The following is a 14,089-nucleotide window of genomic DNA, read 5'->3' as shown; positions in this document are numbered from 1 at the left end:
TCTTTCTGTTGTTATGCAGTGTCATGCGAGACTGGTAGGAAATGGTTGATCTAAGTTACAAGTATTTTATTTGAGAATATTTGTTTCCTTTCTAGAATATGTATATTTTATGACTTTTTTTTTTTTTTTTTCCAATTTGAGCTTGTTTTAGATTACTTTTGTTTTCTTGATAAAATTTTCCAAAGAGTAGTATTGCTTGTTCTGGCTGTGCTTTTAAAATCAGTTTGAGTTTTGAGACATTAACTATTTATAAGGTGGCATGCATGTATGACAAACATAACCATTAATGTACTGCAAAGCCTGTGTTACATTAATGTTTACATCTGAACTTCCAGAAAACCTTTTTTAACTCCTTACTCAGTTGCCACCAGCACAGGGGGGCAGATTCCTCTAAGAAGACTTCTCATACCAGTGGCAGCCAATCACAATTCAGAATTTTCACATTCTTATTTAGGGATTATATGTCATTTTTATAGAATGTCTGGGAAATATATTCTTATAAAAGGGAGAAGTTCTTTTTGATGCTTCCCTTTTCTGGCTTCTTTAAATTCTTTTCACTTCTAACTTCAGTTTTCTGGGTTTCTCATTTTTCCTCATTTCCCTCTCCTTATTGTTTCCATTCTAGTTTTTTTTCTTTGTTCTTTTCTCTGTGTGTATTGTGTGTGTCTATGTGTGCGTGTTGCATGCTTGTGTATTTTGTCAGAAGAGTACTTTTAGACTAATTCACCTCAGAAATCTTTGGTTCTTAAGAATTTACTAGTTTCTTAGGGTCAGATATTCTTCAAAAAACCTGTGAGTTCTGTTCTGCCTAAAGAAATAACCAAGAACTATGAGGGATGGGTTTATCCCTTCTAGAGCTAACTTCATAGCATTGTTTTTTAATACTGCAGGAGAAATGGATTGCAAGTTCACTTATAAACCAGTAAAAAGTCAAGTAAACCAGTACACTTTGATTTCTCTATATACGGAACATGGTTTCTTTAATAATGCTATCAAGTTTATCTTCTTTCACCTAAGGCTTACTATTGGTTGGTGGGCACAGATGTCATTAAGCCAAAAGAGCGCGTTTCCTGGAGCTTGCATTTCCTATTTTGGACAGAAATCTTTAAGGCCAGAGAGGTAATGGTAGTAGCTGAATATCTGTGGCCTATTTTTCTTCTTTTAAAAACGTCTTTGATCAGATTGCAGTGCTTTCTCTCTTTATTTACTTCACTCAAACTTCTGCCTGTATGGTTCTGTCTAGTTTCAGATGGCTGACAAGATAGAAATGATTTTTTTTCCCATAAATCCTCTTTTTTTTTTTTTTGGCTTTTTGAGACCCGGTTTCACCATGTAGTTCAGGCCAGTTTTGAAGTCACCATGTCACCCAGGCTGGCCTTGAACTCATGGTGATCTTCCTGCTTCAATCTCCTGAGTGCTGGGATTACCCAGCTGCTATAATTATTGCTAAAATTATTGTGGTAGCAAGTGAAGGCTTTCTGCTAAAGTGACCTCAGATGCTTTATCATCTTGGCAGTGTCCTAGGTTAGCAGCAGATCTTCCTAAAAGTTAAGAAATTCTAGATGAATTGTGAGTTCTTCATGAAGACTTCGCAGTTTTGAGCATCTTTATATATATAGCCAGCAGCTTTTAAGAATAAGCTCATGTGCTGGGGAAGTTTGATCTCATACGAGTGAGGCTTCTAGAATTCCTTCTGTCTTCTCTTAAACATTTATGCTATGTATGAAAACAATTTGTGAAGGCGAATTGCATAGTTTTTATGAGAAAGTGTAATAATTAGTTTAGAAAAATTCCTACTTTTAAATTCTTTAATTTGGGTTTTTTTTTTTCCCAAATTCTTCCATTCTCAGAGACAGATTCCAGTAAGAATAGTAACTTAGAGATCTTCATTTAATAACATATATAAAAGAAAAAAATTTTAAGACTTCATTGTCTTTTTTTTTTTTTTTTTTTCCAAGACAGAGTCTGTGCATTCAGGCTGGGCCTGAACTCATACATAGCCCAGGCTGGCCTGAAATTCACGTTGGTCTCCTGCCTCAGCCTCCCAAGTGCTGGGAATGCAGGTGTGCACCACCAGGCGTGGCTTCATTGTCTGTTGAAAATTTTCAAATATCGTGCTTCTGTAATTGCCACCGAAGGGGGAAAAGCTAAGATATAAGCACAGGTGGTTAAAAATAAGCATATTTCAATGCCCGTGAACATCAGAAGGTGGTTATTTGGTCTTGTTTCAGTGGTAGATACCTTTTAGGGTGGGCTAGTGTTGTTTATGGAACATTTGCCAGCATGTGACCTCAGTCTCCTCTCTTGCCTTTTGTGGCATCAGTTTCTCCAACTTTAAAATGCAGGAAATGCAGCAGATGATCTGTAGAGTTCTATTTTTGAAAGTCTGTGAGTCCTTCTTAAAGTCCCATGATTAGGATTTCAGTTTTCTTGCCCTTAAAATTTCAGTAGGAAAGGAGGCCAGGCAGTCATCACTGCCTTCTAGAAGAGGTTTATAATAAGCACTTATTTAAAGAGCCATATTCTGCGTAAGTGATCTAAATAGATGTAGCCTATATTTTAAATCTTCTTTGAGTAAAATTCTGTTTTTTCCCTGCTAGAACATTAAGCATATCTTTATAAGGATCACGTTTTTTAGAAGCTGGTGCTTTATTTTTATTATATTTTAAGGTTTCTAAGTTTTTGTGGATTCTAATTATTATTTCAATTAGAATTCATATTTAAGCAAAACTAAAGAAAAACAGGTCCATATGGTTCCTCCTAGTAGTTTTGGTATGTTGAAACCTCCCATGAAGTGGTCTAATGTGATAGGAATTTATGTAGGGTACACCTTTCCCTCCATGCTTTTGCCTAATTGTGTGAAGACCACTTGCACAATTGTTAATGACCTGAGCTTGAACAGGAAAGAAAACAGTGTGCCTGACTGTATCTTCATGCTCTTCTGATAAGTTCTTGAAGGTGCCATTGTAGGCCTACCGTTAATTTCTCGTGGCTTCCAGATGGTCCTGTCCAGTGATCTTGGAAGATAATCTGGAGTCTAACCATAGACTTTTCAAGGATTTCATATGATGGTTATTTTGTGGACCTTCAGAACATTTCTGCTTTTTCTTGACTTCATTTTGACTGTTTCTTACTTTGATAATGTTGCTTGGAAACTGATAGTGGTATTGGGTGAATAGAAGAAAAAATAGAAAATTAATTCAAAATATTTCTTAGATGTGTTAATTCTCTATTTTTTCCTCCTGGTTGAGTGTTTAGTTTAGATGCTATACCTTGCTAGTTCAGGCTGGGTCTTTTAAAGTGTAGCTTCGGGATTTACTTAGTTTGATCAGTGCTGCAATCAGAAAATTCACAAGAACTTCTCACCTGTGTAAACATAACTTGTTTTAACATTTTGAGAAAAATAACCTCAACATGAATGTTTCTGTTTCTGAACTTGCTATTGGAGATGAGTCATCCTGCTGAAGACTTAGTTAAAAATCAAAATTTTTTACAGCATGGCTCATCACAAATAGTAATGTTCAAAGACTGGATTAGTAAGATATTTTTGTAATATAAAGTTCTGGTTTTGCACAGGGTGAGAATCTTAGGCCATTTTCTGATTGCTTTATATTTTTATTTTTATTTTTTTTAAAGCTGTGTTATTTTTTAGTTCTTCATGCTTTGGAAGTAACAGTTGAAGAGAGGTGAGGAAAGTTTGTGAAAATTGTGATCGGTGATTAGCTGCCACCTGCCTGAGGTGTCTTCTGAGAGGAACTAACCTCTTTGTGGTGCTAGAGCAAGGTCACTGGATTAAAAAAAGAACAGGTAACCATCTTATTCCTTGTCTGAAAAGTTGTTTTAAAATTAATAAGCGCAAAATGTTCAAGGTAGTGTGGACAGTTATTTAAAGGAAGTTTTCGTTTTTCTTCTCAGAGACTAGTAAAGTGGACTATGTCCTTTTCCAAGCTGCCACCGCCGTAATGGAGGCAGTCGTCCGAGAGTGGATTCTTTTGGAAAAAGGCAGCATTGAGTCCCTGCGAACATTCCTTTTAACCTATGTCTTACAGAGGCCCAAGTAAGTACACGGTAAAGAGACTGTCTCAAATACTTTTGCTGAGCTTCTGTGTCTGAACTTCGAGTGCTTGCTTGAGTTTTTTAATGGTTGAATTTGTAGTTAAGCAGTATGTGAGGTTCATATTTTAAAGAATACACATGTGGTCATGGGTTGTTTTCATACTTAATGAAGTAATATCTTTTATTTAAGGTTATCTTTTCTTTTTCTTTTTCTTTCCTTTTCTTTTCTTTTCGTTTCGTTTTGTTTTCTTTTCTATCAGGAATCAAACTCAGGACCTTATGCTTGCCAGGCAGGCACTGTGCCACTGAGCTATATCCCTAGCCCTCTTTGAAGTTATGATACTGGCTTTTGTTTCTTTAAAAAGATTGTGCTGGATGTTAGGGGGGTTTTTTTTGGTGGTTGTAGAGTTCTCAGTAATTTGGTTATAAATAAAAATTGATCTTAGTTATTTCTTTTGTAACATGTTTTAAGTTTAGAATGGGATAAGTATTTAAGTGAGTATCCCACAGCTACAGAGAAGAGGAAGATTAAATGTCATTACCAAAGCTAATGTTACATATGTACATAAAAACATTGCATAGGAAATATTCTTTAAGGAAAGCATCAGACTGTTTCAATTTCCTTTGAACAAGGGGTCAGGCTTAAGGAAAGAAGTCAAAGTGAATTTTCTTTTTACCTTGCACACATATGTAATGTTTAAACATTTTACAAAACTATATATAGCTGTTGCTTATATGACTTTTTAAAAAAGAAAAATGTGAGGAAAAATATTATCTACACAATTTTGGGGAAGAAATTGATTTGCTACTTTTTTTTTTTAAGTCTCCCAACACTAAAACTATTCATTTAAAAATAAGCCAGTGTTGCTGTTTGTGCAATTGAATACTGCAGATACTTAATTCCAGATTCAGTGAAGAAGAGGGTTGTTATGTAATCAAAAACATGTGTACTTAGGAATGGTGTTAATGGGGCTAAACATATGCAAAAAAAATCTTATTTAGAGCATACTGTAAATCTTACTTAGATACTGCATTTGTTCCTGCCAGCTGTCCACCAGCAGTCTTGGAATTTATATTATTTAACAATAATTACTGTCTTAAATTTAGTACTTAGTTAATTGCTGATACTTTACATATAGAAAAATTTGTGAGGGAAAAGTGACCAAGTGTACTTAGGTGTTAGCATGATAGAGTTAGCAATAACGTGTCCTATAGATTAATGTATACATGTTTCTGGGGAAGTTGTAACTTACTTTTCTGGTTTTAATAGAATTAGAGAGGTTTGCTCCTGGTTTTAAAACTTTCTCTTCTCCTTTATACTGGATTGATTGATTCCACCCCCCCATTCCTTCAATTTTTGGTTTTTTGAGACAGGGTCTCACTATTACTTTAGGCTGGCCTTGGACTCAGTGTATAGTCCAGGCTAGTTTTGAACTTGTGGTGGTACTCCTGCCTCAGCCTTCCAATTGCTGGGATTACAGGCGTGTGCCATTATGCCCAGAAATGCCGTAACTTTTGTTTGTTTGGTGAGTCTGTTTGGATGTCATAGTAGCTTGCCCTTTTGTTTCTATTTGGCTATATTTGCTAGACCTAAGAGAACTGTTTTTCTTTCTATCCTTCTGTAACATAAAGTTAAATAGTAAGTATAAGTCTTGAGAATGACAGCAAGTGTTTGTTGCATTATTTATTTGTGTATTTATTTATTTATTTTTGCACGCACTGTCATTTCCACACATCAAAATTGCTATTAGACTCAACATGGAAGAGATACATATTTGGCTGAATTTTACTAAAAATGATGTTCTGAATCATTTCTTTGTGCTAGCAAAATATTTTGAAATAAATTTTGAGTGTATATTTATAGTTGAACAGAAGTTGAGAGAGAACTTTATATAATAAAAGAAATCTTGAGGTGCTTGTGTTTATATTAGTTTACATGTGGGAAGGATAATATGTAGGATAAAAAATTTGTTTTGGTGGCACTGGGTATTGAACCCTGGGCCTTTGCATTGAACTACATTCCCAGTCCTTTTTTATTTTTTGAGACATGGTCTTACTAAGTTGCTAAGTTCCCCAGGCTAGATTTGAACTTGTTCTCTTTGCCTGAGCTTCCCGAGTGCTAAGATCTTATAGGTGTGTACCACCATGCCTGGTTTGTAAGAAGATAAACAAATTTGCCCTGTAGGCTTGTTTTTCGGATGTGCAGTCTGTTGATGGGTAATTGACCTAAACTGGGGAAGTGACATAAAATGTAGTTGAGATCAGGATCACAGGAGATAGTTCTGGGAGTCCTGGTTCCACAGGCATCACCATGGTCCAAACCTTCCTAAGGAGTGTAGGGTCACAGGGAACATCTGGGCCCTAGAAGGTTCCATTCTGGAGCTCCCTGTGCATCTTTCTTTCCAACCTGGGAACCCTGGAACTCTGCCATTCTCCCTAGATGCAAATGTGTAACAGGTTTTTATTATGTTTTTTTGTGTGCTTTCTTATATTATTAAAATAATTTCATTTTAAAATAATTTTGATTAGTTCAGAAATGATTTTAGAGTTACTTGTAGGGTTCACTATTGAGACAGTACACTTACACATTTTTTTGTAAATTTTGTTTTGAAAATTTCTTTAAACTTTCAGCAAAGTTAAAGTTGTACAGTGAGCATACACCCGCCCTTTTCCTAATGAAGGTTCAGCTAACACTTGGCCATATGTGACTTTGCTCTTGTGTTGTATGCATGTTTCCAGACATGTCAGACATAAAGATGCTTTGTTTCTGCTTTTTGAGATAGAGTCTCACGGTGTAGTTCAGGCTGGTCTCGAACTCACTGTGTAGTTCAGGCTGGCCTCAAACTCGCAGTGGTCCTTCCACGTCACCCTTCTGAGTGCTGGGATCACAGGCATGCACCACCACACCTGGCTGCTTCATTCTTGAATACTTGAGCGTGTCTCTCCTTCAAAGAATAATCTCAGTCCTGCTGACATAGTAGGTGTATAATCTGAGATAATTATGATTGTTATCTGAATTCTCCAGTTTTCTTTCATAATATTTATATCCTTTTGCCTCTTACTCTTTTTAGTATTGCCTTCTACTTCATCTCTGTTAATATTGCTTTATATACTTACATACAGTAAATTATTTTTATTTGTTTGTTTTAGAACTGAGGATCTGAATTGCAGGCCTCTTGTGTGCTAGGCAGGTGCTGCACCGCTGAGCTACCTCCCTAATCCTGATTTTTTCCAAAGACAGGTCTTGCTTATTTGCAGAAGCTTTGTGTAATAACTCAAAAAATGTTAGCTATTACTTTTTTCTAATAACTTCTAATCTTGCCAATAGAGATATTTAAAATTAGCTTTATGTACATGTCTAGTGGGAGCCTTCAGCTTTTTCTGTATGTTTTCTCAAAGTATTCAGTTCATGTTCTTTCCTTTGAAAAGTACAAAAATTCTTTTTAGTTAATTAACGTTCTTGTGCATTAAGCAAAATCCATATTTCCTTAATAAATAAAGGATGAATGGTTCAAGTCTGTGTTTTGAAAAAATATTTTTCACTTTAGTCTTGACATGGGGGACATGTTTGTGCATTTTTATAAATGTCTATCATATGGCAGGTGATGTATTTTACATATACTAGTGTGCTTAAGAGTAGGCAGTTGGTCTGGGAGATTAAGTTAAACAGTACTAACAAATGTACTTTGTCATGTGCAAGTGACTCAGGAACCCTTGGTAATAACTTTCTGGAGGAAGTGACATCACAGGCTTGTTTGGAGCCTTGGCATGCAGGAGCCTGGAGCCAGGAGCTGAGTGAAGTTTTGTGTGCTGTGGTATTGAGTGTACGTGGAGGGAGTGAGGTCAGAGAAGGGAGCACACTCTTGGCCATGAAGGACTTTTATAGTGAACATGTTGTATAATTTGGGTCCCACCTGGGACACTGTGAAAGAAAAATATAAGCACTCTTAATAATTGTGGTAGACAGTAGGCACATTGGGACTGTTCTGGGAAAGTCAAGGGTGAGTGAGTCTGGTTGCTTATAAGCTGTGGGAGGTAGATTGACTTTATCCCAGGGGCATATGGTTATCGATCTTGGTGGCATTTGGAGGGCTGTATTATAAAACTCACGTTTTCTGAGCTTTACCTTGAGAAGGCATTAAGTCTGTATGTCTTTGTGGGCTAATGGGCTTGGTAGGCTCCCCCAATTTGGAACGGTGTCTCTGTTATCACACAGAGGGTAACCGTCATTTTACCACACATTAAAGGGCAGAGGGAGTTGTGATTATATAGTTCAGAGATGAGTATTAGATCAGAATTTATCTTAGTGATTCCCCCCACCAGTATTCAGTATCTGTTTAACACTCCTTTAAGTGCTTAGGGTGTACTGGGCATGGTCCCAGGAACATGAACTCTATAACCTTGTTAGTGTTACAACCATTTTACAGATGAGAAAACTGAGACTTCTAAGTGCTGTCTTGTCTAGCGTCACGTAGATTCAAACCCAGCTCTTCTGATTTTGGAGTCTGTACATAGCCAGTACATTATACTGTGTTCAGCGATATTATTATCTTTGGGCTTAGTGAAAAATTTGGGAGTATTTTTATGTTAGGTTTAGGTAAGTGTTTTCACAATGATTTTTATGTTTTACAGCCTCCAAAAGTATGTTCGGGAACAGATTCTGTTAGCAGTAGCAGTAATTGTAAAGCGAGGATCCTTAGATAAATCAATTGACTGCAAAAGCATATTTCATGAAGTCAGCCAGTTGATAAGTAGTGGCAATCCCACTGTGGTAAGTATGCTGTTTGTATTTATAAGTACTAGAAAAGTAGTGTGGGTATTTACATAAAAGAAAAAATATACAAGCTGATAAAGCAGTTCTCATTTGTTCAAATTTTCTAAGTTTTTTTGTATATAATATATTTTATTTTTTCTTTTGATTGTGTTCTTCCATGTTGCCATAGTGTTCATACTCATTACTTTAATTGGTTATAAAATAGAAGGTAATATGCCATAATATTCTTAACCATTTCTATGAACATTCTCCCATTTTTAATAAACCTTAAACAACTACTAGTGACTATAGTAACGTTTGAATTAAATGAGAAGTGATATTTAGAAAAGAGACAATATCAGATATAACAAAACTTTTGTTTGGTTAGTTTTAGAGTTTTGTTTTGTTTGAGACAGGGTCTCACTTTGTAGTTTAGGCTGGCCTTGAATTGACTATATATATCCCTGGCTGACCTTGAACTTGAGGCAATCTTCCTGCCTCAGCCTTCCAGCTGCTGAGATTACAGGTGTGCACCACCATGCGTAGCTCAGCAAAACTATTAGCAGTTGCTCTGCTAATAGACCACATATACCATGACTTCCAGGTATGGAAGGTAAATAAATGTAAGACCATTGTTCTTGACTGAATTACTCAGGGGAGCATGATTTTCTCCTGTCATTTTCTTTTTTTTTTGGTTTTTCTCTGGTACCAGGAACTGAACTCACGACCTTGTGCTTGCCAGGCAGGCGCTTTTGCTGCTGAGCTAAATCCCCAGCCCCCTCTCCTGCCATTTTCCATCCATTAGAGAACTAGAGCCAAGGCTGAGGAGTGGAGGTGGGGTTGTAATCACTCTGTTGGAAGTGTGAGTGACAGGCATTGGTGTGAACGGTCAGGTCTGGTTCTTGGATTGAACTATTGACTTTTTATCAGCTAAATGATAACTCATTTGGGAATGGGATGAGTAATGCCTGACCATTCTGATTCTCAGGTATTAAATCTGTGATTATTTTGGGTAATTTTTTTGTATATGAAACAAACTATCTTATTCTTTACAAATTCATTTACATTGTCACTGGCCCCTCAGGTGTCTTTATTTTATTATTTATTTATTTAGTAAGGTAGTTTGTTATTTTTGCTGAGCTGGAAGAGCAAACCTGGGCACCATGTGTGTAATTTTAATGATATTTGATGGTTTGAGGTTAAGATGTGGTGGCACATTTTAGGAGGGTTGTGTACATTGTCCCTACGGTGATTCCAATCTCTTCTTCCTGTTCCCCTCTAACCTTTATTGATAGGTGGCTATCCACTTACCTTAATGCTTCAGAGTAGCCCTGGTCCCCACCCTCAGAATGATATCCCAGGGGTCCATTGTGAAGGAATTGGTGAGCAAACTTGCCAGGACTTTGTTTTTGATTGTGTGGATGTTGTGTTTTATGCCATTTTTGTGGCAAATATCAAGTAGTGCTGCCCATAAATGTTCTGTATCTGTGCTTTTCATTATATAATTGTTACACCAACCACGTGTGGCTTTTTAACGCTAGAAAGTATGACTGAGGAACTAAACTTCTAAATTAATTTAAGTTCATAACCTCATGTAACCAGTGGTAGCCATGGTGGACAGCATAATTCTAGACTTTAGTAATCCAAAGGTCTAATTTTATGCACGTTGTACTTAATCTTAATATTTCATTGTGGTTTTGTTTTATACAGTGAGAAGATTTCTTAAAAATGATCCCCTAATAAATCAATTCCTTCTTTTCTCTCTTTTTTCTTTTTCTTTCTTGCGGTAGGGGATTGAATTCAGGGCTTTTGCACTGAGCTATATTCCTGGCCCTTTTTAGCTTTTATTTTGAGATAGGCTCTCACTAAGTTGCCCAGGCTGGACTTAAATTTGGGATCCTCCTCTCTCAGCCTCCTACAGTGGTAGGATTTTAGGTGTGTGCCACCATGGTCATCTGGGAAGCTGCTTTTTACTTAGGTTACTCTGTCAGCCTGAATTTCTCTATAGTGGTCAAGGCCACCATTTCTTTTTTGTTTGTTTGTTTTTGTTTTTGGTTTTTCTCCGGTACCGGGAACCGAACTCACGACCTTGCGCTTGCCAGGCAGGCGCTTTTGCCGCTGAGCTAAATCCCCAGCCCCAAGGCCACCATTTCTGATGGAGCTTTGGTCTTGATGCTGTTGCTTCACACATGGCTGCGTTGTGACTTGTTGGATTTTGGTAGTAGTTGCTCACAAACTAATGGCTGTGTGCAGTCTGATGGTGGCTGCCATGGAGGGCAGAGCAAAAAAAAGTGATGGATACAGCTAGCAGGGAAAGGTTTGGAACTGAAAGTCTTTGGAAATCCTGTCCTAGCCCTAAATGCTCTGAATCAGATTACTCATTTTATTGCATTTCCTTTTTTTATTAGTAAATGTTTGTGATACATAATAAGTACATTATCATGGGGAATCAGTACATGTACATACCGAATTTTAATCCTTTTTACTTCCTCTTCCCCTCCCTTTGCTCCCCTTTTTGCTCACCTCTATGTTCCTTTCCCTTCTCCACAAAGTCTATTTTCCTGTTTCCTGTTGTTTATTTTGCTCCTAAATTATGCTTTGGGTTTGTCATATAACAGAAATCATGCGATATTTGATCTTCTGTGTCTGATTCATTTTATTTAGTGTTATGATCTCAAGGTTCATTAATTTCCCTACAGATGATTATGCTCCTTACGTACCACATTGTTTATATACATCACAGTTTCTTTATCTGTTCATAGGCCTGTATGCTGCTTCCAAGCTTTAGGTATGAGTTGTGCTGCTAATAACATGGGAATGCATGTATCACTATAATATCATGTCTTCTGATATTTTAGGTTTTGCTTGAGGATATCTTGACTCATTTTGACAGTCTTGCAGTAAAAGTGACAAGCTCATTGGGATGGACAGGATTTAAACTTCAGGAACTTTATGCAGTGATGCGGACCTCTCTGTGACTCACACCCTTCCTGTGGTAGTTTGGTGATCTTTCCAGCTAGGATTTTGGCATTGATGTCTGTGGCCTGCCTCGTCACCCACTTAGGAGCTACAAGCAAAAGATAAAGACTCCCTTACTCTCAGAAATGTGCACATGCTCAGGAACTGAGTTCTCTGCTTCCTTTCCCCTTGGGTAATTTGATCCAGCATAAAAAAGAAGACCACTGTAACCTGGCAGTTGGGTTTTTTTTGAGCCACTGAAGTAATTTATATTCTGAGAATGATTAGAACAGATGTAGTTTAGTTTTTTCTATGTTCATGCTGCATATACTTTGTTTGTTTTTTTTTTTTTTTTTTTTGGTTTTTTTCCAGTACCGGGAACCGAACTCACGACCTTGCGCTTGCCAGGCAGGCGCTTTGCCGCTGAGCTAAATCCCCAGCCCTGCTGCATATACTTTGAAAAAAGGATATGTTCTTATGAAATACTCCAAAATAAGTATTTTTAAAGGTCAAATTTCTAGTAACAAAGCTGAGAACTTTGATAATAGTAGGAAATCAATAAGGGGGGGAGTAGAATTTGACTTCAGAGATTGTAGGGTGACTTAATTTGGTAACCACATTGAAAACATTAAACTTTTTAAAAAGTCTCTGTTTTTATGCCACCAAATGAAACGTACGTGCTATGGCTATCCCTATTTGTCTTTGCCCAGTAGCTTGAAATTAGCTCACTTAGAAGATCTAAAAAAATGAGATTGTAGACCAATCAAACATATTCGTATATCTCCTCTTGGACTGTTAAGAATTCGTGGGAGTGGTTTAAGAATTTAAGATTTTGTTAGTCTCAGAGACAAGAGTAGCAATGGAAGAAGGGCTTAAAAACTCAGTAAGAAAGTAAAAAAGATAGTGATCAGAACATTACTCAGGTGTTAGCCAGAAAATTTTTAACAATGATGATTTCAAGAGATATTTGAAAAGAAGTGTAGCTATGGGAAATCACCTGATGACCATCTTCTGAGCAGTAAGATGGCATTTAATCTCACTCCCCGCTCCCCTTGGAAGAGTGTTGAGTTCTGGTTGCCCATTTTCCTTTATTAGTCTCATAAATATGTTTTAAAAGGCTTAGAGGCAGTGTAGTATAATAAAGGCTGATTTTGGATTCATATTTGGTATTCACACTATAGCTCTCCCATACTACTTACCTAACTAAAACAAATTATTAAACATTAGGCGTTAATTCCCTAATATGTAAACTAAATATGATAGTATTTCAGGGCTGCCCATTTAGCAAGTGTCTGTGCTTGTCTGTCTTGTAACCTCTCCCCTTTTCTTTGTATACTCTTGGGGAAGTGAACTGTAGTCAGTCATCTCTTTCCGTCAAACTACTGTAAGTATTTAAGCAGAAGAAAGTATCCATGAGTGAAAATGAATTGTTTATGTATGTAAAAGAATAAATAACCAACATATTTGCTTCCTTTAATTGCTTTAAGAAGTATCTTATAGTTGAGGTTTTGCTATAGATAGTTTTTGGGGAAAGATTGCATTTAATTCATGTAACCCTAAAGAGATACTTAAAACATTTTCCATGTATCGTGTTGTATTTTAAGTGTAATTACACTTGTAAGGTTACTAAATAATATGTTTCTTCATGACTGTCTTTATGGGCAGACTGTTTTCCTTCCATGGTTGTGAAGGTCGCTGTGGTTGCTTCATCTCAGTTGGCAAGTGTCAGAATTACTCAGAGTACTGGTTTGAGAGAGATACGGAAACTGTCCTTCCCGGGGAAGTAGCTACCTTTTTATTTGAACCTAACATTTAAACTAAATTTTTAATGTATTTCATGTTTGAAAGTAGTAAGGCCGCATTAAATCATTTATATAGGCGTTTCAATGTTTTCGCCTCCTTTCCTCTTTGCCATGTTAGAAAGAAGTGGGTGAGAAATTCACGCGTCTGCAGCGACAGCCCTGTGCCTGGATGTGATAGCCAAGTTAATCTCTCTTATCACAGAGTCTCATTGATGTTTGCTTAGAAGAGCAGCTGGAAGTCTGCTTTATGTATGGCAACCTTTCATAAAGCTTATTCTTGGTAATAAGGCTCTAGGGGCAAGAGCCAGGCTATTATAAGAGACAGTCTTCTTTCTGAACAACAGCATTTTATTTTGTCAGCTGGAGTTAGTGTTTGAGTATCTTGTGCTGGTGAGTAAGGCCAGCTATCTCTGAAGGGCCTCTTTTCACTAGCATGAAATTAATGGCTTTGACTAGAAATGACAGTGCCGCCTTAAGGCTTTTTTTTTTTTGGTGATACCGGGGATCAAACTCAGGACCT

The 14,089-nt window shown here is 37.0% G+C and overlaps 1 protein-coding gene across 3 annotated transcripts in view; it reads left to right on the top strand.

Annotated features, from left to right (window-relative positions):
* The window catches only part of Xpo4 (exportin 4), a 98,435-nt gene that overhangs the window by 22,261 nt on the left and 62,085 nt on the right, over positions 1–14,089 (top strand). Inside the window, exons 2-4 of one of the 3 annotated variants that reach the window (XM_005406313.2) lie at positions 3,653–3,807; positions 3,916–4,057; positions 8,689–8,827. In XM_005406313.2, coding sequence (XP_005406370.1) covers positions 3,963–4,057; positions 8,689–8,827 — 234 coding nt within the window. In that variant the 5' untranslated portion in view covers positions 3,653–3,807; positions 3,916–3,962. Of the gene's footprint in view, positions 1–3,636; positions 3,808–3,915; positions 4,058–8,688; positions 8,828–14,089 lie in introns of all 3 variants that reach the window. The other 2 variants (XM_013505464.1, XM_005406312.2) reach the window with 2 other exon arrangements.

The sequence above is a fragment of the Chinchilla lanigera genome, unplaced genomic scaffold (genome assembly GCF_000276665.1).
Source record: "Chinchilla lanigera isolate Chin_1 unplaced genomic scaffold, ChiLan1.0 scaffold00096, whole genome shotgun sequence".
NCBI lineage: Eukaryota > Metazoa > Chordata > Mammalia > Rodentia > Chinchillidae > Chinchilla > Chinchilla lanigera.
This window is presented reverse-complemented; position numbering and strand designations above follow the sequence as displayed.